The sequence below is a fragment of the Hylobates moloch genome, unplaced genomic scaffold (genome assembly GCF_009828535.3).
Source record: "Hylobates moloch isolate HMO894 unplaced genomic scaffold, HMol_V3 SCAFFOLD_43, whole genome shotgun sequence".
NCBI classification, from domain to species: domain Eukaryota; kingdom Metazoa; phylum Chordata; class Mammalia; order Primates; family Hylobatidae; genus Hylobates; species Hylobates moloch.
The window spans coordinates 1440072-1466385 of NW_026652318.1; the positions used below are offsets into that span (position 1 = coordinate 1440072).

The 26314-nt window shown below is 40.1% G+C and overlaps 1 protein-coding gene across 1 annotated transcript in view; it reads right to left on the minus strand.

Moving 5' to 3' along the window:
- Positions 1–13371: 13371 nt before the first annotated feature.
- Positions 13372–26314, minus strand: part of LOC116463586 (GMP synthase [glutamine-hydrolyzing]) — a gene marked incomplete at its 5' end in the record, with an annotated part of 19744 nt that continues 6801 nt past the window's right edge. The window contains 4 exons of the mRNA XM_032146775.2: positions 13372–19057; positions 20147–20319; positions 21628–21758; positions 25512–25627. Of these exons, the coding sequence (XP_032002666.2) occupies positions 18956–19057; positions 20147–20319; positions 21628–21758; positions 25512–25627 (522 nt within the window). The remainder of the gene's footprint in view (positions 19058–20146; positions 20320–21627; positions 21759–25511; positions 25628–26314) is intronic.

The window sequence follows — 26314 nt, forward strand, 5'->3', positions numbered from 1 at the left end:
AAAAAAAAAAAAAAAAAAAAAAAAAAAAAACTCTAAAAGAAAACCTAGGAAATGCCTTTCTGGACATAGGCCCTAGGGAAAATTTCATGATGAAGACTCCAAAAGCAATTGCAACAAAAGCAAAAATTGACAAATGGGACCTAATGAAACTAAAGAGCCCCTGCACAGCAAAAGAAATTATCAACAGAGAAAACAGACACCTGCAGAATGGGAGAACATATTTGCAAACTATACATCCAACAAAGGTCTAATATCCAAAATCTATAAGGAACTTAAGTCAACAAGCAAAAAACAACCCCATTAAAAAACGGGCAAAGGACATGAACAGATACTTCAAAAGAAGATATACACATGGCCAAGAAGCACATGAAAAAATGCTCAACAGCTTACTAATCATTAGTAAAATGCATATCAAAACCACAATGAGGCTGGGCACAGTGGCTTACGCCTGTAATCCCAGCACTTTGGGAGGCCGAGGTGGGCAGATCACAAGGTCAGGAGATCAAGACCATCCTGGCTAACACAGTGAAACTCATCTTTACTAAAAATACAAAAAAATTAGCTGGGCATGGTGGCGGGCACCTGTACTACCAGCTACTCAGGAGGCTGAGGCAGGAGAATGGCATCGAACCCAGGAGTCAGAGGTTGCAGTGAGCTGAGATTGTGCCACTGCACCCCAGCCTGGGTGACAGAGCAAGACTCCGTCTCAAAAAAAAAAAAAAAAAAAAAAAAGCCACAATGAGATGCCATCTCACACCATCAGAATGGCTATTATTAAAAAGTCCAAACAATAACAGATAGTAGCAAGGTTATGGAGTAAAGAGAATACTTATGCTGGTGGGAGTGTAAATTAGTTCAGCGTCTGTGGAAAGCAGTTTGGAGATTTCTCAAAGAACTTAAAACAGAATTACAATTTGACCCAGCAATCCCATTACTGAGTATACACCCAAAGAAATATAAATTGTTTTACCATAAAGACACATGCATGCATATGTTCATCACAGCACTATTCACGATAGCAAAGACACGGAATCAACCTAAATGCCCATCAACAGTGGACTGGATAATGAAAATGTGGTACATGTACACCATGGAATACTACACAGCCATAAATAAGAATGAAATCATGTCCCCAGAAGTAACATGAATGGAGCTGGAGGCCATTTATCCTAAGTGAATTAAGGCAGGAGCAGAAAATCAAATACTACAGGTTCTCACTTACAAGTGGGAGCTAAACACTGAGTACACATGGACACTAAGAAGGAAACAAGAGACACCAGGGCCTACTTGAGGGTAGAGGGTGGGAAGAGAGACAATCAAAAAACTATGTATCGGATACCATGCTTATTATCTGGGTGACAAAATAATCTGTACACCAAACCCCCACAGCACATAATTTACCCATGTAACAAACCTGCACATGTACCCCCAAACCTAAAATGAAATTTAGAAAGAAAAAATAAATAAAATAAGAATTATACTGGATAACGTTTAAAAAGTTAAACATATATTACAGCAATTTCACTCCTAAGATGTGCCCAAGATAAATGAATGAACATATCCATGAAAGCTTATACAACTACCATTGCAAAATTATAACTGAGACAGTGAAAGAGATCTGACCTAACCAACTCCATCTTGCTTCTAACCTCCAAGCTGTCCTTGTTCATTCCTGGGCATAGGACAAACTAACTTTGTGAGGAACTTTAAATTTAGAGTTTAAAACAAAGACAATGTAATCCCAGCACTTTGGGAGGCTCAGGTGGGTGGATCACGAGGTCAGGAGATCAAGACCATCCTGGCTAACATGGTGAAACCCCATCTCTACTAAAAACACACACACAAAAAAAATTAGCCAGGTGTGGTGGTGGGCACCTGTAGTCCCAGCTACCTGGGAGGCTGAGGCAGGAAAAATGGCGTGGACCCGGGAGGTGGAGCTTGCAGAGCCAAAATCACGCCACTGTACTCCAGCCTGGGCAACAGAACGAGACTCTGTCTCAAAAAAAAATAAAATAAGGAGACCTACTTCTTGCCTGGGGACTAGATTGCCTTCGTAGGACTAATAAATTAGCCAAAAGATTAGAAATTATGGTTTAGGAGTCACACAGCTGGAGGCTACAGGATTCTGACCCTCTCTAAACTGCTCCTAAGAGATATTTTGCACACCCTGCACTTGATGGATCAGCTGGCACCACCCAGATACATCAACTGGCTCATCTGATCTTGTAGCCCCCACACAAAAACTGACTCAACCCAAGAAGACAGCTTCAACTCCCTATGATTTCATCTCCGAACCAACCAATTAGTACTCCCAACTCGCTGGCCCCCCTACCCACCAAATTATCCTTAAAAACTCTGACCCCCAAATGCTCTGGGAGACTGATTTGAGTAATAAAAAAAACTCTGGTCTCCTGCACAGCTGGCTCTATGTAAATTACTCTTTCTCTATTGCAATTCCCCTGTCTTGATAAATTGGCTCTGTGTAGGCAGCAGGCAAGGTAAACCCAATGGGCAATCTTTTCATCACAGCCCCTGACTAGAAACAACCCATATGTCGATCAGTTGGTGAATAAACAAATTGTGATACATCTTTTAAAAAAGAAAATGTTCTACAACTGATGGTGGCAATGGTTGCACAGCTCTGTGAATATACTTAAAACCATTGAATTGTACACCTTAAATGGGTGAATTCTGTTATGGAAATTCTATCACAACAAAATTATTAAAAAGAAAACAAAACAAAACAAGGAGTATTCAACAAAGTACCTGACCAGTACTGATATAGGAAGTAAAAAGAAATTACTTAGGTAGATAGTGAGGGTAAGGAAGTCCTCGGTAAGGTTTTCCTTTTAATGAAAAACTGCCCCAAAACAAAGAATGGCCTGTAAAAATCAAGCTGCAGACACAAATAAGCAAGCTGGAAGCTTGCATGGGTGAATGTTGGCAGCTATACCAAAAGGAAAAGGCTATGTGGGGGTTAGGCATGTTCAACATGGCAGCTCCATCTTCCCTCTTCTTTGCCAACCATGTGTACAGTAAGGAGCAGACAACATGGCGCCAGCCAGGAAGAAAACACATTTGCATAATAAAAAGATTAGGGTGGGGTGGGCAGCTTCTTTGTGTACTATGTAAACATCACACCTGGTCCAACCAGTCTTTGGGTCCTATGTAAATCAGACACTGCCTCCTCAAGCCAGTCTATAAAATCTTGTGCACTCAGCTGTGGACCAGAAGTCCCACTGAGGCACCCCTCTCTCTGCAGGAGGGAGAGCTATACTCCTTTCTCTTACTTTTGCCTATTGAACATCTGCTCCTAAACCCACTCTTTGTGTGTCTAAGTCTTCAATTTCCTTGGCATGAGACAACGAACCTCAGGTATTTCCCCAGACAAATGACATCCACGCCACTTCAGTACTAAACAAAACTGTCAAGGTCATTATGAACAAGTCTTAGAAATTGTTACAGACAAGGGGAGACTGAAGAGACATGAAAATTAAGTGTAATGTAGTGTCCTGGATGGGATCCTAGAACAGAAAAAGGACATTAGGAAAAATCTAGTGAACTATTAATAAAATGTGCTTGGTTACTAATGCACAAATATGAGTTCCTTAACTGTTATAAATGTACCACACAGTAATGCACCCAGGCCTGACTCTACAGTTCGTTCTTTTAGCCACCAAACCACACTGCCTCTCTGTAACCCTAATTATGGAAGCTGACCCTGCCCTCATGTTGGAGGCTTATCTCTGTCTCATCCAGGCCCACTACTGAGATCCCAGGAGGCCTCATCAAAAAGCTGCATGAGTTAATAAAGGAAACATCACTTCCTCCATAGCTCTGTCTAAAGCAGAATCAAAGTATCTGAGAACCACGTTATGACTCTTCTGTTTGAGTACAATGAGGTGACTGAAGCATGGAGTGGGCATTCGAATGTTGGTTAAGTAAGTAAATGAATTAGCTTCTGAAGGCATTAAATTGCTCTTTTCTTCAAACACTTAAGTTAGAATAAGAACACTTTAAAAGTTCTAAAACTCTTTTCAGAGCTCTGCTTTCTAAAAGACCTCTAAGATTGAAAAATCAGTCCCTATGATCTGATACAGATTAGCTTGAAGGGGGAAGAAAAACTTTTTCAGGTGATGTTTGTCTGCTAAAAGGACACTGTTCTAAGAAAGAAGCAGAATGAGTTTATTTTTAAAGTGAACTTGATGCGGGGAAGGAGAAGCAAAGACATATAAATAATATAGCAATGACCCAAGACATAGACAAGACTGACCAATGGGAAGAGGTATTTGCTCTCAAATGTTCTGGGAGGGGGCTGGGGGAAGTCTACCCTGACCATTAGGATCTTCAGGGCAGGCCGGCAGGCAGTCTAATATAGTGGTAAGTGCTCCCAGGCAGTAGTCCCAGTATGAGAGTTTTCTTTGCAGCTCCAGCTTTAACCAGAGTGCAATCTTTCCACTGCTGGAAACTCAGTTGCCCTATGGGATAAAACTAAACGCTTTTCCTGGGTCCTTACCAATTCCCATCTTTTAGAAATCTGAAAGAACTAGAGATAAGCCTCAAATAACCTTGAGGCCAATAGTATATTTCCTCCCCCACTCAAACTCTGTCTGGGCTGAAGTTATCAAGAAATAAAACTAGGCCGCGCGTGGTGGCTCACGCCTGTAATCCGAGCACTTTGGGAGGCCGAGGCGGGCGGATCATGGTCAGGAGATCGAGACCACGGTGAAACCCCATCTCTACCAAAAATACAAAAACTTATCCGGGGCAGTGGCGGGCGCCTGTAGTCCCACCTACTCGGGAGGCTGAGGCAGGAGAATAGCATGAACCCGAGAGGCGTTCAGTTCACTGAACTCAGCTTGCAGTGAGCTGAGATCGCGCCACTGCACTCCAGCCTGGGCAATGGAGTGAGACTCCGTCTCAAAAAAAAAAAAAAAAAAGAAATAAAACTATAGTCAACCCTTGTGTATGTAAGGCTCCAGGACTCCCATGTATTACAAAATCCACGCATACTCAGGTCCTCCAGTAAGCCCTGAAGAATTTGGGTATATGAAAAGCCAATCCTCCCTCCATAAGTTTCATATCCTAAGAATGCTATTTCTCCATCCACATTTGGTTGAAAAAAATCCAGGGATATATGAACCCACGCAGTTCACATCCATGTTGTTCAAGAATCAACTATAGCTTGTGTTTTCATGCCTTTCCTTCTCAGTGACAAAGGAGCAGTTCAACAGCTAGGCAGTAAGAAGACAGAGGGCATGGGGCATTATTAGGCCTGCATAGCTTTCAGATGGATACCAAAACACACTTCAAACTTATAATTGGGCCAAGTCATACTATGTTAGCTTCAACAGCTTGCACTCACCAATTCACATACCCTATTTTTGTTTTTCCTAGTGTGTCCGGAATTGGTGGGTTCTTGGTCTCAATGACTTCAAGAATGAAGCCGCGGACCCTCGCGGTGTTACAGTTCTTAAAGGCGGCATGTCCGGAGTTTGTTCCTTCTGATGTTCGGGTGTTCGGAGTTTCTTCTTTCTGGTGGGTTCGTGGCCTCGCTGGCTCAGGAGTGAAGCTGCAGACCTCCGCGGTGAGTGTTACAGCTCTTAATGCGGCACATCTGGAGTTGTTGTTCCTCCCAGTGGGTTCGTGGTCTCGCTGGCTTCAGCAGTGAAGCTGCAGACCTTCGCGGCGAGTGTTACAGCTCATAAAGGCAGTGTGGACTCAGAGTGAGCAGCAGCAAGATTTATTGCAAAGAGGGAAAGAACAAAGCTTCCACAGTGTGGAAGGGGTCCCGAGCGGGTTGCCATTGCTGGCTCGGGCAGCCTGCTTTTATTCTCTTATCTGGCCCCACCCACATCCTGCTGATTGGTAGAGCCTAGTGGTCTGTTTTGACAGGGCGCTGATTGGTGCATTTATAATCCCTGAGCTAGATACAAAGGTTCCCCACTTCCCCACCAGATTAGCTAGATACAGAGTGTGGACACAAAGGTTCTCTAAATCCCCACCAGAGTAGCTAGATACAGAATGTGGATTGGTGCATTCACAAACCCTGAGCTAGACACAGGGTGCTGATTGGTGAGCTAGATGCAGAGTGCCGATTGGTGTATTTACAATCCTTTAGCTAGACATAAAGGTTCTCCAAGTTCCCACTAGACTCAGGAGCCCAGCTGGCTCCACCCAGTGGATCTCGTGCTGGGACTGCAGGTGGAGCTGCCTGCCAGTCCCCCGCCGTGAGCCCACACTCCTCAGCCCTTGGGTGGTCGATGGGACTGGGCACCGTGGAGCAGGGGGCAGTGCTCGTCGGGGAGGCTCGGGCTGCACAGGAGCCCACAGAGGAGGCTGGGGGCGGGGGAGGCTCAGGCATGGCGGGCTGCAGGTCCTGAGCCCTGCCCCGCAGGAAGGCAGCTAAGGCCTGGCAAGAAATCGAGCGCAGCACCGGTGGGCCAGCACTGCTGGGGAACCCAGCACACCCTCCGCAGCTGCTAGCCCAGGTGCTAAGCCCTTCATTGCCCAGGCCGGCAGGGCCGGCCGGCCGCTCCAAGTGCGGGGCCCACCAAGCCCACACCCACCCGGAACTCGTGCTGGCCCGCAAGCACCGCGCGCAGCCCGGGTTCCCACCCGCGCCTCTCCCTCCACACCTCCCCGCAAGCTGAGGGAGCCGGCTCCCGCCTCTGCCAGCCCAGGAAGGGGCTCCCACAGTGCAGCGGTGGGCTGAAGGGCTCCTCAAGTGCCGCCAAAGTGGGAGCCCAGGCAGAGGAGGCGCCAAGAGCGAGCAAGGACTGTGAGGACTGCCAGCACTGTCACCTCTCACTAGGAAACCACAAAGATCTTAGAATACAAAAAAAAAGAAAACAAAAACACAAAACCTGACATCACTTATTTTCCCCCAGATATCGGTGCTGCAAATTTATTTTAAATGGAGGCAGCCTCGCTTTTTACTAAAAGATGAAGGAAAGGAACCAGTTAAAATAGAAACTCCTTTCCGGGTAGAATCAGAAATAAAGCAGGTAAGGTTTTGTGCCTCACTAGAGCAAGGGGGTCGGGGAGGGTGTGGGGGAGGAGTGCATGGGAGGAGCTGGAGATTTGGGAGGTGTTTAACTCTTGTGCTAAGAGAACTCAGGTAAACCTTAACATTATTTCTTAACTATTAAACCAGGATGAAGAGTTTCATTATCCTAAACTGCAAAACTGAACTCAGATTTTTTCCTTCTGTCACCCACATTTTCAACACTTGCAGCCTCATTTAATGTCAACTTACATTCCTTCATCTGTGGATCCTTTGCTCTCTGGCTTGGTTCTTTTGAATAATAATGCCAAGTTCCTACCCATCACAGGAATCATGACTGGAATCCAGCAGCCCAGCACCCTGTACTCTGGTGCCCAAAGTGATTACATGTGAGCCTCCTAGAAAGAACAAATATTGCTGTCGCCACTCCTCTCCAATGCTGACAGGACTGAGTCCTGGGGCAAGTGGATCCAGGAATTGCACTGCAGACGATTTCGCAGTAATTCCGTCTGGAGAAGCACACCAGTTAATACTAGTTAGACTGTCACAGCCCTAGGAGAGGTAGGAACAACAAAGCCCACATTATCACGATGTCTTCTGGTGGCAAGAAATCTTTCTCCCACCACCATCCCCTTCTTCCTGGCATCCCTTGCCCCTTTCTGTGTATCTCTTCTGCTCTCACTTGACCACCTTACCCTGCTTACTCATAACCTCACCTCGCACAGTGCCAACACAGCCTCTCAAGACTCACTCTTGATTTTTTTAGTTCTCATGCCCCTATATAACTCAGTGTTACAGAATTCCCTAGTTTATTTTTATTTATTTTTTAAGACAGGGTCTTGCTGTTGCCCAGGCTGGAGTATAGTGGTGTGAAAAGGCTTACTGTAGCCTCAACCTCCCAGGCTTAAGTGATCCTCCCACCTCAGCCTCCCAAGTAGCTGGGACCACAGGTGCACATACCCGTGCCTGGGCATTTTAATTTTTGTAGACACAAAAGGATGCACTATGTTGCGGAGGCTAGTCTCGAATTCCTGGCCCCATGCAATCCTTCTGTCTCGACCTTACAAAGTGCTAGGATTACAGATGTCAGCCACTATGCCAAGCCCAAACTAAACTAAACATTTTTCAAGTCAAGGTCAGTAATTTACTTGTCTTTGAACTCTCAAAGCCTGGTTCATAAAATGTAAAAACTGAATAAATGAACAAGCTTATTTACAGTGACGTATTAGTGATCAAATCTATGAACTCTTTAAGGAGTTTCTGCTTTTTATTTTTATATACCTTTTATTTTCTATTTTTTTGAGACAGTCATCCAGGCTGGAGTGCTGTGGCACAATCCCAGCTCATTGCAACCTCTGCCTCCCAGGTTCAAACAATTCTAGTGCCTCAGCTTCCCGAGTAGCTGGGATTACAGGCGCACGCCACCATGTCTGGCTAATTTTTTATATTTTTAGTAGAGATGGGGTTTCATCATGTTGCTTAGGCAGGTCTCCATCTCGTGAACTCAGGCAATCCGTCCGCCTCAGCCTCTCAAAGTGCTAGGATCACAGGCATGAGCCACTGCACCTGGCAGTTTCTGCTTTTTAAGAGACCTGCAAGAAGAGGGCAAGGCTTACATCAAAGGAATAAATGTCTAATAGTAGAATTCCAAGTATTAGACACCTAAATGAAGAAGCTGAACGTGGGCAGGACTTAGCCTGCATCCTTGGCTTCACACTTCACATCACCAAAAAGGAAACCCACTTATATTTTTTCCCTGTGTATAGCTTCAGCCTTTTCTGTTACAGCCCTTGAGTGCAATGCTGTTTTGTTTGTTTGTTTTCAGAACTCTACATAGACAATCTGTTCCTTGGCAGATTCTGTTTGAATTGTAAATTAAAATATGACAGCATGGAGAATAGCATGCAAGGTTGGAGATTAGGAGACAGGAGTCTGTGTACTATTCTGTTAGGGTTAATATCATGTGGCATAAATTTCATAATGATGCAAGTATAAGCCCCATATAGTTCAAAGCAAGGGACCCCACACCATCTTCAAAATCTGGGACTCTGTCATAGTGTAAATTTATCTGATTTGTCCCAGCTAATTGAGCACAATGAGATTATTAATCCTACAGCACTCGTTTCATCTGCACTGCCATGTTTTAAATAAGATATTATGCTTATTTTATACATAAAGCATATTCTCATACATATTTTTATACTTAATGTACTGGTAAACCAATTCCTTATACATTCTTTCACTTGACCCACAGAGGCAGTATTATTCCTACATTACATAAGTGATTTGGTGCCAAGGAGATTGTTGCCTTACCCAGGGTTACACGGCTACATGGAGTCAGTCAGAAATAAGATACTGGATTTTAGGCCAATGTTTTACAAACAGATTTAGACCTATATGTTATGAGTGACTATTCTAACATGCTGGAACAAATATTAGATAAAATAGATTTCCAAGATTATACCTAACTAGGAATCTTATTTTTATGTCACTGATACTCTGAAAATGCCTCATTCCTATTTCTCAGAGATAAAATTTTTACATTTTCTATAATGGTCTTCTTCTGAGATTCAGGGTAAAGAATTCACACAAAGATGAAAATATAAAGATAGTTATGCTTCTTTAGTAAGCTTTTGAAGTTCAACTTATTTCCAAACTAATGTGAGCAATACTGATTCCCTTTCTGCCTTACTGAACGACATCTCTAAACTCAAACATATCCAAAGGATGGCCATTATTGTTTACTTAACAGGAAAAATTTAAAAATATATGTGGTGACTATTTCTCCTTACTTTACGAAGGGAAACCAATATAGTAACAAAACTGTAAATAGCACATCTCGCCTTTTCTAAATCCAGTATATTAGAATATTCACTTCTATCATAATGGTCTAAAAGGTATGAGATAGTTTTAAATCTGTGTAGTAATACTAGTTACCTGACAAAGCTAGCTCCAAAGTGAATTTAAGTAGGCTTTAAATGTGGATCTAGGGACATTCTATACATGTCTACTTTAAGAAATATACGGGATGTCTGTACCTGTACACCAGGAAGATGCAATAAGATTCTTAAGTATCTATATTTTTGTAAAATATCCCAACTGTTAAATGTCAAAACAGAAAAGACAACACTTTCGGTATTAAGGAGATATATATACATATTTTTTGAGACAAGGTCTCGTTCTCTCACCCGGGCTGGAGTGCAGTTGACGTGATCACAGCTCACTGCAGCCTTGACATCCTGGGCTCACGCGATTCTCCCGCCTCAGTCTCCCAAGTAGCTGGGACTAGAGGTGCACACCTGGCTAATATTTGTGTTTTTTTGTAGAGACGGGGTTTCACCATGTTGCCCAGGTTGGTCTTGAATTCCTGTGCTCAAACGATCTACCTGCCTCAGCCTCCCAAAGCGCTGGGACTACAGTAGGCATGAGCCACTGCAGCCAGCCAAGGACACATATATATTTTAAGATATATCCTTCAAAGTTAAGAAAAATTGAGAAAAGAAAAAAAAAAAAATCACAATAATCAGACACCATGGTTCTCAAACTGTGCACCAAGGCAACTCCAAGCCACTGTAACAAACTCACAGACACAAAGTGAACTATTAGCTTGTGGTCAGTTTTCAACACAGCATCATGCTACATTCCATTTAATGACGTCATGTTTACAAAGTTGGCTGGGTTTTCAGTGGCTGTGGTGATTAAAAACATGTATGGTGCAAAAATCAGCATGAAACAGAAAATGAAGATGGCAGTGATTTGATAAGCTATACAGTGCTCAACAGATGCATATATCCCATTCATAGTTTAAGAATGAAAAGAATGAATTTTTTCATTTATATATATTTTTTCAAATGGCTATGTTGTTAGCACATAACTTTTTAAGTTGTTTCATAACTATTAATAAATGGAACTATTACTTATTTTGGCCTAGGGACACTACTAAAATTACTAAGGGAACTGTCAAAGGAGAAAGTTTGGGAACCCCTATACTAAATTCACATCAGGTACTCTAGCAGCCTGACCAGAAAAAGAAAACAAAAGTAAAAAATGCCATTCAAAATGTATCTTATTCAATGATGAATCTTTAAGTTTCTCTTTAAGCAAAAATCTAACAGAAAATAGGCCAGGACAGCAGCATAACCATTAAATTAAGTAAATGAATTATCCAAGCCGTCTCATTTCTTTAAAAAAATCTCTGGGCACTGGCCAGGCACAGTGGCTCATGCCTGTAATCCCAGTACTTTGGAAGGCTGAGACAGGTAGATCACTTGAGACCAGGAGTTCGAGACCAGCTTGGCCAACATGGCGAAAACCCATCTCTACCAAAAATACAAAAATTAGCCAGGAGTGGTGGCGCACGCCTGTAGTTCCAGCTACTTGGGAGACTGAGGCAGGAGAATCACTTGAACCTGGGAGGTGAAGGCTGCAGTGAGCCAAGATCACACCACTGCACTCCAGCCTGGGCAACAGAGCAAGACTCTATCTGAAAGAAACAAAAAATCCCTGGGTACTTATTGCCAACTTTTCAGAAATCTCAACCATGTGCTATATGGCGATTTCAGTCACTAAGGAATCATGTTATTCTAATTCTTGAGTCTGAGTAACAGGAATATTGGGGTGTGCTAATTGCATTATTCTACTTTTGTGTATGCTTGAGCATTTTCTTTTTTTCTTTTTTAAGATAGAATCTTGCTCTATTGCCCAGGCTGGAGTGCAGTGGCGCAATCTCGGCTCACTGCAAGCTCCGCCTCCCGGGTTCACACCATTCTCCTGCCTCAGCCTCCCGAGTAGCTGGGACTACAAGCGCCCGCCACCACGCCCGGCTAATTTTTTGTATTTTTAGTAGAGACGGGGTTTCACCAGGTTAGCCAGCATAGTCTCGATCTCCTGACCTCGTGATCCACCCGCCTCAGCCTCCCAAAGTGCTGGTATTACAGGCGTGAGCCACCGCTCCCAGCCTGCTTGAGCATTTTCACAATAATTTTAAAAAGGTCGTTGAACACCTAATAGTCATGAGATACATAATTCTTGGTACTCTCCCATAAATAAAATAAGCACTATAAATAAGCAGTTCAATCTATTATATCCTCACTACTACTCACAATAAAATAGAAGTTGTTTTCCAAAAGAATCAAAAGATGAGATTTTCTTACTTAGCCAGATACATTTTTAGTCCACTGAAACTTTCTTCTTATTCAGAGTATCAATCATCCTAATGCAATTAGATAAAGACATCTTAACAAAAGGCTCATGTTTTCCACACCATCTATGTAGCCATATTAAGTGGGAATTTTAAAAAGTTTCCTCTAATAATGTTATTTTTAAAAAAAGAATGTTTTGGCAGGTTTCATATTGCCTAAAAGAACAGTAATATATACACATGGAATGACATTCTGAAATATAAAAAAAGCATTTAATGGTTAGAATTTGACACACTACTTGAAAACAGTGAGGTTAACATAAGATTCCTAGCTGCTTTTCTTAGAATATAATCTATATAAATTTATTAGAATAACTCACTAATAATCTACCAAAAAAACAAAAAGCAAAAACAAAAACAGCTATGTGGTGTTTAATATAGCTTGTGATAAAAGGAGTAATAAGAGGCAGAATGTCAGTTTTGAAATGTAGGAGTTCAAGATTAAAAAACTAGTACTTTTGTTATGAGTTATGCTAAAACAGTAAAAAATTTTTCAAAATATAATTGTTTCAAATACAGTCTTCTCAGATAGCAGAAGGCCAGGCAAGGGCACTGACTTAAAGGGAAACAGACCACAGTAATATGACTGCCTGAAAGTAACTATGGAATTCAGTTTCTCAACGTGATTATTTCTTCTAATCTTCATAGTGATGACTCTAGTACATTTACTTTGATGGGTTTAATCAATTCTGATAACATAGTTCCAAACAATTAAAAGGACCTGATTTATGTATTAAATAAAGGTTAATTTGTTCTTGAGAAATTGACAAAAGATTTGGTCAAATGTAAATGAATATGCAATAAGTCACATAAGTCTGTGTGTATATACATACATATGACTTTAATTTTATAAGTGCATGTGTATACGCACACCTTTACCTCATAATTTAAATAAAAAGCTATCCAATGTTTTATGTTCATTACGTCCCCCGTTAACACTGAGCAAAATGTTAACCCCTCCTATATATGCAAGGGAAATAAAGTAAGTTGTTATATAGAAACCTTTGACACTATATGCAATTTCTTATGTCCCATATTCTGATAATGTCTGTCCTCTTGGCTCTTACTTCTTGGACTTTCTCATAAACACAGAAGCTTCGTGACAAATTGTGAAAATCATCATTTCCTCCTTTATGAAGTATATTGAAGACAAAAGGGATTAAAGTCATTTCACATTTAGCAAAGCTATTTTATGGCAACATTGTTACAACACAAAATAGACATTGCAATTTACAATTAACAATTACACAGTGATTTCATAACAATACTACTTACTCCAATTAACAAAATATTTCTTTATAAAAAATATGTTCAAAAGGAGGTTTACATTCACTTCATTTAATATCAAGGTTGTAACAATGGTCTCAGGAGATGCAAAGATGGAAAACTACTTACCTTAAAAATCTATATTCTTGAAGATATATACTCCACTTGAATAAGATACTGCTCAAGGTTTAGGCTTCCTGGACAACTCAGAGGATTTTGTAGTTGTACTTAATATACCCAATAAATAGCCAAATTTCCTAAACTCTCATAATTTTGCTAACCAAGGGCGCTTAACAAAGTTAAAAGACACCACAGGGTTCAAAAGTGAACAAATATGTTGTTTTTGTTTTAAGATGGAGTCTCACTCTTGTCACCCAGGCTGGAGTGCAGTGGCACAATCTCTGCTCACTGCAACCTCCATCTCCCGGGTTTAAGTGATTCTCACACCTCAGCCTTCTGAGTAGCTGGGATTACAGGCATGTACTACCAAGCCCAGCTAATTTTTACATTTTTAGTAGAAATGGGGTTTCATCATGTTGGCCACGCTGGTCTCGAACTCCTGACCTCAAGAGATCCGCCTGCCCCAGCCTCCCAAAGTGCTGGGATTACAGGCATGCGCCACCGCGCCTGGCCACAAATATGTTAATGAGTTAATTAAGATGGTGCTGCTCAAATGATTCGAATTCAGGAAACTTAGGTTGCAGGTAGGTAATCTCTAGTTCTCTAAAGAATAATACCCAAATGACAGGATTTATGTGTTGGTGCAATAATAGCTCAGTCTGTTTCATGACTTAGCTAGAGTCAGAATTGGAGCGGTGGCTACAGCACAGGGGTGGCTTTCTCCTCTCTGAAGGAAAAGTAAAAAAGTAGGAAGAAAGAGGTTGAAAGAACAGCCTACACAGTTGTTGCCCAGATCTCGAAATTAGCAACAAGTATGTTAGCTGTCCTAATTATTACCAAACAGGTCCTGGGAGTGTCTGACACACAGCCTAATATAGGTACAATCAGTTTCAGAATCCGGTTCCTGGATCTGAACTAATTTAGCTATAAGCCTTTCAGCAAGACCGTCCCTATGGCCTGCATTTCTCTCCTATAGGTTTGACAAAGATTCACCTGTAAGTTTGATGAAGATAGGCTAGGTATGGCCTTCAATAAGAATTTATTCTGGCTGGGAGATTTAAAACTGTAAATGCTTGAGTTCTACCTCCAGATTCTAATTTTATTTAATTGGACATTTGGTTATTGTATTTTTTAACTCCTCAGGTTATGTAATAATAGGCATCCAGTGTTGAGGAACACTGACAAAAAGGTTAGAGTTCAGTGAGACACTGAGGCCTCTTCAGTGCATAAAAATAGGTTGGAAGTTAGCATCTTGACACTCTTTGGGGGATTCTATCTCTTCACTTGCCATTAAGTGAAACGTTCAGAAATTTAAGAGTCAACAATGCCACCATTACTGCTGTCAAAGTCCTTCAGTGATTAAAAAGATACCCTGATCCCTCCATCATCCGGTGTTGTTAAACTACTTCAGTAAGAACAAAAGATGTGCTTTCCAAGGGTGGAGACATCCAACTCGTATTCAGTTCCCCATTACATTCTGGATTTGGGTCAATGAAAGAAGCATCCATTGGGGTGATAGCTAAGGCGTGTCCGCGCCACATATCAGTGAGATTTCTGGAGGGGAGTAGTGTGGAAAAGTGGTTATAACATTGGGCAAGCAGATGTCAGACAATTTCTGAAAGACAGGGCTATCTCTAGAAACTCACTGTAAGTAAGGAGACAATTAACGCTTTCTAAGACCATATATCCCTGATGGTCAATTACACACTAAGAACTTCCTTTTAAGATTTGCCCTGAAGGGGCCTAGAGCATCACCTCTTCCATGCAGAGAATCAGAAAGCTTGGATTCTAGTTCTAGCTCCCAACAATTAGCTGTATATAATTGATGATGGATGACTTCATTAGTGTCAAAGCCAAAGCACATTCTCTGTCAGCTTTTCAAAAAAAACACGCAGTAAAGACAGATTCCTACCAGGAAAACTTTGATAGGTGTTTTTCAAGTGTCATCTCACAGCAGAAGATTCCTCAAGTGGTCAAACCTTGCCAACAGCTTCAAAAAAAGGTAACTAGGATTTAACTTTACGGTGCATTTTGATGTTTCCCTTTGTGTCATATCTGATGATAAAAGAACCTTAAAAAAAACAAAACACTATCCAGCTTCTCCATTCTGTCTCCTGCTTTGCTTTTTCTTATTTATAAAATACAAATTTATAGCTGGATTTGATGTTGAAAATTTAATACAGTTACCTCATGTCATAGATACAAGAACAGAAATGACTTGACCAAATTCACATTGTTGTTTAACGGCAGGCAAAGCACTAAAGATGGATAGTTCTGCCTTCCTACTTTGAATGCCCTTATTCTCTACAGGTTAAGGTCGAGTTATTCAGTAAAACAGGCTATCAGGAGCTTAATCCCAAACAGTGAGGAAACAAACTTTTATGCTTGTTTGGCTAAATGCATGCAGTTTACCTCAAGATTAAGGGATTTGAAAAAGGTTGGAAAACAGTGTAACCCTATCTCCTGGATATATCTACAGACCTGTATTTAGGAATTATGCCAGGCTGTTTTTTTTTTTTTTTTGAGATGGAGTCTTGCTCTGATGCCCAGGCTGCAGTGCAGTGGCGTGATCTGGGCTCACTCCAAGCTCCGCCTCCCGGGTTCACACCATTCTGCCTCAGCCTCCCGAGTAGCTGGGACTACAGGCACCCGCCACCACGCCCGGCTAATTTTTTTGTATTTTTAGTAGATAGGGTTTCACCGTGTTAGCCAGGATGCCAGGCTGTTAGAAATAACAGAGCTGATGATCATTGATGGGGCCTTTAAGGCAGGACTGGGTATTTAGTTCTTAAAAATGATTCTGTGCCTGCCAATCTTAGGAATAAATAATGCTTTCAATGATCTGCATTCTTCTGTCTACCTAAAAGGTACAAAGAAAAAGAATATATTTAATTAAAGAGAGATGTGTCCCAGGTAATGGTAAGCAATGGGAATAAAGTCATGATATGCCCAGAATAACCAATGATGAATGTTATTAGCCAGGTAGCTACCATTCTAGTCTTAGTCAAAAATAAGCATCCCATAAGTTTATGTAATTTTAGGTGTCAGAATACACATAAGGAAAGGACAATCTGAACTAAGGAAACCTGAAATTTGATTCTGAAATTCATTAAGTAACCATGCCTAAGGTGAGCTTGTTTTCTTAACTGTAAAATGGAAGTGCAACGTTTAACTTTCCTCAGTGGCTCAGATGAAACACTGTGAAGGTACAGAGTAATGTTATATGGCACAAAGCAAAAAGTGCTGTGCAAAAGAAGAGTGTGCTAAATATTAGGAAATTTCTGAGTTCCAGAAAATTTAGATTTTTAAGAAACTATGTCATGTCAAGATGTGTTTTGGAGAAACAATTTTCCGAATATTATATTAAGTATATACTAAGTATATATTGGGAGGGATTATATAAAAGGTGTTCAAAAAACAAATATCAGGAAAACACTAAATTAAGCAGAATTTAACAATTGTTTTTAACTTTAGAATTTCTCAGAGCTTTGAATATTGTATACCATGAATCTCCAAGAAAGGACAAGTGAGTTTATTTTCCCCAAACTTATATGACCACCTAATCCTTTTTACATGGACCTTCTCAGTGGAGCAGTGTTCCATAGAACACACATTCTTACTATCTATTTTTCCAAAATTCCTACTGTTTGCTTCAACACAAAATCATAAGACACTGTGGCTAGAAATTTTCTTTCATATAAACATAAATGTGTACTGACACATGTTGGTAAGCATTTTATAGGTTGTCTATTCTAGCTCTCAAATACCATGACTCTAAATCTGTAAAGACCAGATCACTAACATAGCCTCTTTCCAGAAGGCCACAATGAGTACGTCCTCATCAGGATAGAGAATGTACCCTTTAAGTTTTATAGGAGTCAAGTACCCCTTGGTCTTGGGGACAGATTTCTGTTAAGACAGACAGAAATTCTTCCCTTGCTGGTCCAGCAGCAGTTTTCTTGTTCTCTGGACCAGCCAGAATAAAAAGATGACTTCTGCCACGCATCATTTTGTTGTTTATCTAACACTGAATCCCAAATAAAATTTCATACCTGATTAATAGATCTGACCTTTTAAACTAGAAAAGCAGCAGCAACCTGAGATGGAATTGCTAAGAGAAAAATATGGTAACATTCTTAGCTAAAATACTGAGAGAAACGGAGAGTTTAAGTCTACTACTGTCTACAGTACTTATGTGAATGCTATAAAAGATCTATTAGAAACTGGTGGCAATGGCAACAAGTCCTGCACCAGTTCTTAAATCCTCTCTTATAGCTAGTAGAAAGGATTACAAAGTTTGGCAAACATCTTGCATGGATCAAGACTGTTCACAGGTGTCTGAGCAATGAATAATATGTCTATAGATTAGATCTAAGAGCTCATTTTACAACTGTTTACTAGATGATATAAACATTTTTCGTCGCCCATTTGTAAGCTGTAGGTATGCATCATGGCTTCTGTGATCTCAGAACTGTTTCTCTGACCAGCAAAAGAAGAGATGAAAATGCTCCTCTTGACCTCTATCTGCACTACACCAGACACGTCACTGAGCCAGTTTCTTCTAAGGAGATAACAGAAACTTTCTATGCAAGGCTGTGGGGGGCTGGTAATATAAAGCTAGGAGGATAAAGCTCCTTACTAATGAACAAGCTGACATTGAATAACATGGCATCCATGTGGAACATGGTTTGAAAACATTTTAAGACCATTCATAGACATCTGAGACCACTCATAGTTTCTTCCTCCCAAGGCTGTGAAATAAAATTCCAAAGTACATCAACAAATTCCTGGTGCTTTTCCATCTTATGCTAGCTTACATTTTATACCCTCAGTGTCCTTCAAAAGTGGCTGGAATAGCCCACCTATACCTTTATTTGATATGTTCATCTCTTTTTCACCCTTTGGAGAAGTAAGATTACTTACAAGAAAACTGATTCTCCAAAAGGTATATATACGTAGTAAGTAACACTGGTAAATAATGGGTGTTTCTAACAGTTCTTAGAAACTGGTAAGGAGACAGAAGCCCATAACTACCCCAAACTCACCCACCTTCATACATCTTCACAGAGACATCAATAGCAACAGTGAATTTATACATAAAGAGTAAGTGAGGCAAAGGCAAAAGCAGTATCAATCTGTCTGAGTGTAGGCAATGGTGCTTTGATTATTTACCCGTACAAACTCTTCAGTCCCTTTTGGTTATCCCCAACTCAGCTCTTAAGCCGTAGATTTTTGCTGTGGAGAACTCAGATGTGATGTAGCTGCTCCAGTAACTCTTTTCACAGTATACTGCATGTCAATAATGGGAATGATTTCTAATCAATTTAAACTGCACACGGTACATTAATAGAACAAGAAGTTTATTACTCCCACTCAGTAGTTCCTGGGGGCTTTGATGTTAAGTCATACATAATTCGAGAAATACCAGGAATCTTCTTAATCTCAGTGACCATCTTTAATACCACCTATTAAAAAAAAATTATAGAGAAAAGTCAGCATCCACTGCATGTCCAGCAGTCCTAGAGGGCTTACATTTGTAATTTAAAATTAAAATGTGACTATTTTCACTATTGTCCTTCATGTATATGGGTTGGTTTCTGATTAATCTTATATAATGAACCTATTCCCCTCTGCAGGGATAGGTTTAAGTTATTAAGGTTTAAAATATTAGTGACTTAAACTCAGTACTACTCAAAGTGTGATCCACAAACAGGTGCTAGTCTGCAAGTTGTGTTTGTGACTGAGCCACAAGTGCTTAAGAACATACAGCGATTTGACATTGCTGTGGCATCCAAGCATGTGATTTTATGTGTTTCAGCCAATGCTCTGCAAATTATCTGCAGCTTAAACATACAACTCTAAGGGCCACCAAGGTGGCACACAGTACACTGTAATAATCATTATCAAGTATACAGGAGGAGAGGATAGCCTGCTCACTTGTCAAATTTGGCAAATTTGAGCCTAAGAGAAAACTGACTCTAAGCCACATTCCAAACCAACCCATCTACCTAGCTGTAACGACAGCCTTGCATTAGTACACTGGAGGCAGTAGCCCAACTAATAGAGTCTCACTTTGATTTTCACTTGCTATTATGCAAGTAGCTCCTTTGGAATGTTCTGGTAAAAACAAAGAAGGATCAAAAATTGAGTTGGAATTGGTAGTAGCGAGAACATTTAGGCAATTCTTGGGTGTCTGGCCATAAAGCTATCAAATTGCATCCTTATTTCTAACAAACTCTTCTTCACTCCTAGAGTTTTCTTCTTTATTTGCGGAATACTATTTGTAAAGTAGAAATTGGCAGGATTAGATAAAATTATTATAATTGATTATTTTTTATACAGTAATCAGACATTTGGAGAGCATATATAATTTAAGGCCTTTTTCTGCCCCAGTGTGTTAATCAAATATGTGAAAATTAAAAAAAAAAACAGCCTATCTTATGAACAGAAAACCAACATAAGAAATACAGCACTGGCATAGCCTATTCCATTCACCATATTATAAAATGTAAGAGGTACTGAGAACATGCATTAGAAAAAAATATATAAATTACCTCTACAGGGATCTCATTGCCAGGTGTTGCAGGTATACCAGTCATGAAGTCACTAGTAATAAAGGTTCGAATAACCACAGATCTCTGGCATGAAGGCTGCTTTTGAAGTGGGTCCCGATCAAAATGTAATGGTGTCAAAATCACCGGCATCTGGCTGATTTTCCCAGCATACCCTAGAGAAAGGTATATGTAGAACCAATCACCACAACATAGAAAAGCACTCTTAGTTCAATTAAATCCTCCCAGGCAATATCTGAAATTACATATATACACACAGCATAGTTAAGACTGTCATCATGCATTGATTTCAGCTACTTGCAGAGCATTTTAATTGGACTTAATCACAAATGCAAAAAACAGAATTTGATCACATCAGTGATGTTTCACTGATGTGCTGTAAAGAGAAACAGTCCAGTCTCATTATTCTCTATTATAATTTGCAGTATAGTTATATTCTACACTGCAAACAAAGAATTAGCGAATAATGAACCATTTCTCCCAGGGGAAATGGAGGGTTAGGTTCCTGCAAGCCTCTGATTGTAATATTTTCATCAACTGATTAATATATAACCTTGTCTTATGTGTTTCTGATTTAAGACACTATATTTAATATTTATTATAGATTCATTAACACTGAACTCACAATCAACAGCTCTTTAACTCATGCCTGAATGAAGTTTATCTAACACACAGATTTTCTCTGTAAGGTACATCACAGCATTCCTGTGCTTAGGAACCCAGACAGCACTTCAACACTATACTTGAGATCCATTTTAAACAGCAAAATCACCAACAAAACGCATAAAAATGCAAAAGATATAGCATCAAGGAGACCATGAAAAAGACTTGTTCACATTCTGAGAGCTGAAACAAGAAGGCATAGCGTCACCTTGTTCAAACTCAGCTGGGAACATCTAAGTCTGGAAATTCACATTTTCTGCTGCTCTGTGCATGTCCACAAATGGCGACAAAGGTGAATATATTTTATTTAGAAGCAACATTATAGGCCAGGTGCAGTGGCTCACTCCTGTAATCCCAACACTCTGGGAGGCCAAGGCTGGCCTGACCTGACTCCTGACCTGATCACCTGAGGTGAGGAGATCGAGATCAGCCTGGCCAAAATGGCAAAACCCTGTCTCTACTAAAAATACAAAAAACTAACCAGGCGTGGTGGCGGGCACCTGTATTCCCAGCTACTCAAGAGGCTGAGGCAGGAGAATCACTTGTAACAGGAGGCGGAGGCTGAAGTGAACCAAGATTGTGCCACTGCACTCCAACCTGGGCAACAGAGCAAGACAGACTCTGTCTCGGGAAAAAAAAAAAAAAAAAAAAGCAACATCACAGAACATTCAAATATTTAAATAATAAAAATAAAAGCATCTAAAAAGCAAAAGCCACATCCTCCACATCCTCCTACTCTTAATGTCAAGCTTCCAAAAACTAGTTTCAGAGGGTAGTAATCAAAAACATGAGCAACTTACCAGACTCCCTGAGAATGTTATGGGCCTCAAAATCAGCTTGGCGTAAAGTACTGAGCACCCCTGTTGTCAAGAAAGTGGGAGTAACATCTGTAGGAGGTTCTTTAACTGGTGGGCCAAATATATAAACAACTCTGGAAACAAAGAGGTAAAAATAATAGAGCAATTACATTTTAAATGTAGAAATTACATTTTAGTATGAGAAGCAAGGCACTTAGAACAGTAACATTCTTTCCATTTCCCACTTAGTTTTAGGCCCTTCTCCTGCCCACTTCAACTCCCCAGATGGATAGGGCAAGATATAAGATTATAAGAAGGTCTGTGTTCTACATGCTTTCCTCAAAGTGTGTTCTCTGCAACATTCTGTATCTCAGAATGTGCAAAGATATGTGATTATTACAACTTTCTTTTCACTTAATGTACTGGGTTGAAGAGTATCCCCAAAACTTCATGTCCACCCAGAATCTCTGGGGAGAAAAAGGGTCTTTGCAAATGTAATCAAGTTAAAATGAAGTAATACTGGATTAGGATGGACTCTAATCCAATGACTGGGATCCTTCCAAGTACTGGGAAATTTGGATACACAGACACACATGGGGAATGAGGGTCATGTGAACACAAAGACAGACTGGAGTATGCTGCCACCACTCGATAGTAGGAAGAAGCAAGGAAGGATCCTCCCCTAGAATCTTCAGAGAGACTATGACCCTGCCAACACTGAATTCAGACTTCTGGCCTCCTAAACTGTGAAAGAATAAATGTTATTTTAAGCCTCCTAGTTTGTGGTAATTTGTTATGGGTAGTCCTAGGAAACAAATACACATAGTTAAAATTTAAAAATAGGTGTTTTTATGACAAGACTTCAGAAACTATTAATATACTATGCTAACATGCACTGGAAATCTCCAAGAGGAAACTACAGTGAATTTCCCAAAATTAGTAAACTCATCTTTTTTTCTCTACTTGAGAAACAATGATTCTACAGAGATTCTCATTTGCACTTCATTAAAAAGGCCATTGAAATAGGACTTAGCATCCTACTACTTCCTTCCAAAAAAATGATTCATTACCGTTTTATGTAAATGTCTGTTTGAAAGACATGAAGATACATCACAAATATCTTCATGTTAATGAGAGTTAATGAGAGTACAGTTTGGAACATAACTTGAGGAAATTAGAATCAGACAATTTTAACAACTTGAAGTGTAGCTGGCCACTGGTTTGAAGGGATCTGTTTCACAATCTTCACCCAGAAAACAAGACGGAATCAGGGTAGAGATTTGAGTGCCACTTAGCTAGTTCTCCCTACTCCAGCCAGTAGACAATTGTCACTTTTCGTTAGTACTGTTTTTAGCAAAGAAAATAAATCTCCCCGGCAACTATCATGGTAAAGTTTAATGTTTTTCCTTCTTTCCTTAATATGTACTTAGGTAAAATACACAAAAGAAAACTGTATTAACACAAAACCTCCGATATCACCAACTACTTTATTGTCTCCTTCCAAACATACTACAACAGAAGCAAGGTTTTTGTCCCATGTATAGACAGTAAGTTATACTTTTTCTAAACAATATAGTTCCTAAAGCTCATAAAAGATCTTTGCAGGAGAAAGTTAAGAGAATGCCATGAACCTGCTCTTTTCACCTTCTCATTTCTTACAAACAAAAGTAATCACTAGAGTGTACTGGGACAGGTATTTACCCACACTATATATAACAGTAAAACTGGAACAGTCCCTCCCTGTACAAAGATTCCCTCATCCAAATTAGGAAAAAAACCGGCAAACGTGGAAGAATATTTTTAAACTCCAATTCATCAAAAAGACCCCAGCAAAGAAATCTAAAGTTCACCAAGATTCTTTTTTTTTTTTCCTTTTTTGAGACGAATCTCGCTCTGTCGCCCAGGCTGGAGTGCAGTGGTGCGATCTCAGCTGACTGCAAGCTCTGCCTCCCGGGTTCATGCCATTCTCCTGCCTCAGCCTTCTGAGTAGCTGGGACTACAGGTGCCCGCCACCACGCCCGAATAATTTTTTTGTATTTTTAGTAGAGACAGTGTTTCACCGTGTTAGCCAGGATGGTCTCGATCTCCTGACCTCGTGATCCGCCTGCCTCGGCCTCCCAAAGTGCTGGGATTACAGGCGTGAGCCACCACGCCCGGCCAAGTTCACCAAGATTCTTTTAAGAACTTGCTGCGTTCATATTTTAAGATTTCGTTTTTTGTTTGCTGGTTGTTAGGCTTTTTACTTTTTTCTTTTTGAGAAGGGAAGAAGGAAGAGGAGACAAATAGGGAAAAAAGAGAGAAACTAGAATATAAACATAAAGTTTAAACAAGGATGTGTGCCCTTTGGCAAAAGAAAAAGAAAAGGAGATAAAACTGTAAGAATGCTGTGAATGAAGAAATATACTAATTATATAGTAAAAGCAGTGGAGTTCAATTTAGGGAAATTTTCTGTGTGATATATAAAGTTTATATAGCATTCTTCAGAAGGCAAATTATGAGCCACTGTTCTAACCAAGACAATTATCTCCACTCAAAATAGGCAATTAAAAATTTATCATTATTGAAGTTGTTTTGTTTTTTGTTTTTTTGAGAAAGGGTTTCACTCTGTTGCCCAGGCTGGAATGCAGTGGCACGATTTTGGCTTAAGGCAACCTCCCAGGCTCACGCGATCCTCCCACCTCAGACTCCCAAGTAGCTGGGACTACAGGTACACACCACCATGCCTGGCTAATTTTTGTATTTTTTGTAGAGATGGAGTTTCACCATGTTGCCCAGGCTGGTCTCAAACTCCTGGGCTCAAGTGATCCACTCGCCTTGGCCTCTCAAAGTGGTGGGATTACAGGCGTAAGCCACCACGCCTGGCCCCCATTACTGAAGAGGGTAATAATTCTATTTTTCAGCATATTAAAGATGCTTCTGTATTTGAGGGTCTTCAGTTGATTTGAGTAAGCCTTTGAATGAGCATGTTCCCAATGGTAAAAACATGGCTTCCCTATAACTCCTTATCTCTGACTATACAGACTCTGCTAGGTTAACATTAAAAGGTAAGCTTCTGATTTCTGCAGCAATTTGAGTAAAATGAAACCTCAAGTAATTCTTTTTGGTTGTTAACTGCCTAACACCCATGAAGAAAACTGAAGAGAGAGAATAACTGTGAAATAAGAACATTTAATTAGCAATCTAGTATAAAATAAGTGAATTTTTGAACTATATATGGTACGATGAAATTGAGGATTAGAAATAGATTATAAATCAGCTGTTGATATATCCAATGTAAGAAATTAATATGCAAATTAAAGGAAAATTAATCTAAATGTAAATTATATATTTAAACGTAACTATTTTAATGCTATCTGGCATATGCCTATTTCTTTTCTTTGATTTTTTTCCTTGGGGTTACTACTAAATTAACCAAGTCTCCATTTTTGTTTGGGGTGGGGGTTGTTTGTTTTGTAGGGGTGTGTGTGTGTGTGTGTGTGTGTGTGTGTGTGTGTTACTTTATTTGTAATTCTGTAACCTGGACATACTTTTTTCAATCCTTCTGGAATAAAACATGTTACCATAAAACCAATAGCTAATATAAGCCACTAATTTAGAAGACATTTTACAGCTGTCTTTAATATTTTACACTAAAATAAAAATCTCCTTTAAATAATTTTTAACAGATGATTACATTGTGATGAAGAGTCAAAACACAAGATGATATTAAATATCTACTTAACTGCAACCTATGTGCATATTTGAATTACAAACACAGCCATTTACTCTTATCTACATGACCTACCTATATCTACATTTGAGCCTTTTGGTCTTTCATTAATTGAAAGCCCTTAAGAAATACATCCTTCCATTACACAAGCCCCCACCCTAGCTCCTGTGAAACACACCTGTTAACGTTGTGACACATGCGAGGTATAAGCCTAGCCAGAAAAATAAGTGATTCCCAGTCAGGTTCATCTTTACTGGAGATTCCACACACGTAACTGTAGGAACGACAGTCACCCTGAAAATAAAAAGATAATCAATAATTTTTAATAGTCAAAAGATGCACCAGTTTAACTTGACAAAGCTGTTTTTTTTTTAAAAGATGCATTGAAAAATATCTTATGCATGGTGACACTATTAACAGATTTTTAGAAATTTGAATCAAAGTATATACTAAATGCTTCTTTAATGGTATAAATAAATTCCAAATTAAAATCCCATATTAAACTACCTGAAACCCATCCCAAACTACCTGAATCAGTTAAGACATACATAAAGTATCATGGTAATATCAAAAAAAAATAAAATAAAATTATGAAAAATTTGGCAGACAAGATCTGCCCATGTTTTTTGAGTGGATAAAGAATTCTTAAGTGGGAGACAAAAACAATTCATAGGTCGGGCGCGGTGGCTCACGCTTGTAATCCCAGCACTTTGGGAGGCCGAGGCGGGCGGATCACGAGGTCAGGAGATCGAGACCACGGTGAAACCCCGTCTCTACTAAAACTACAAAAAAAAAAAATTAGCCGGGCGTGTTGGCGGGCGCCTGTAGTCCCAGCTACTCGGAGAGGCTGAGGCAGGAGAATGGCGTGAACCCGGGAGGCGGAGCTTGCAGTGAGCCGAGATTGCGCCACTGCACTCCAGCCTGGGCGACAGAGCGAGACTCCGTCTCAAAAAAAAAAAAAAAAAAAAAAAAAAAAACAAA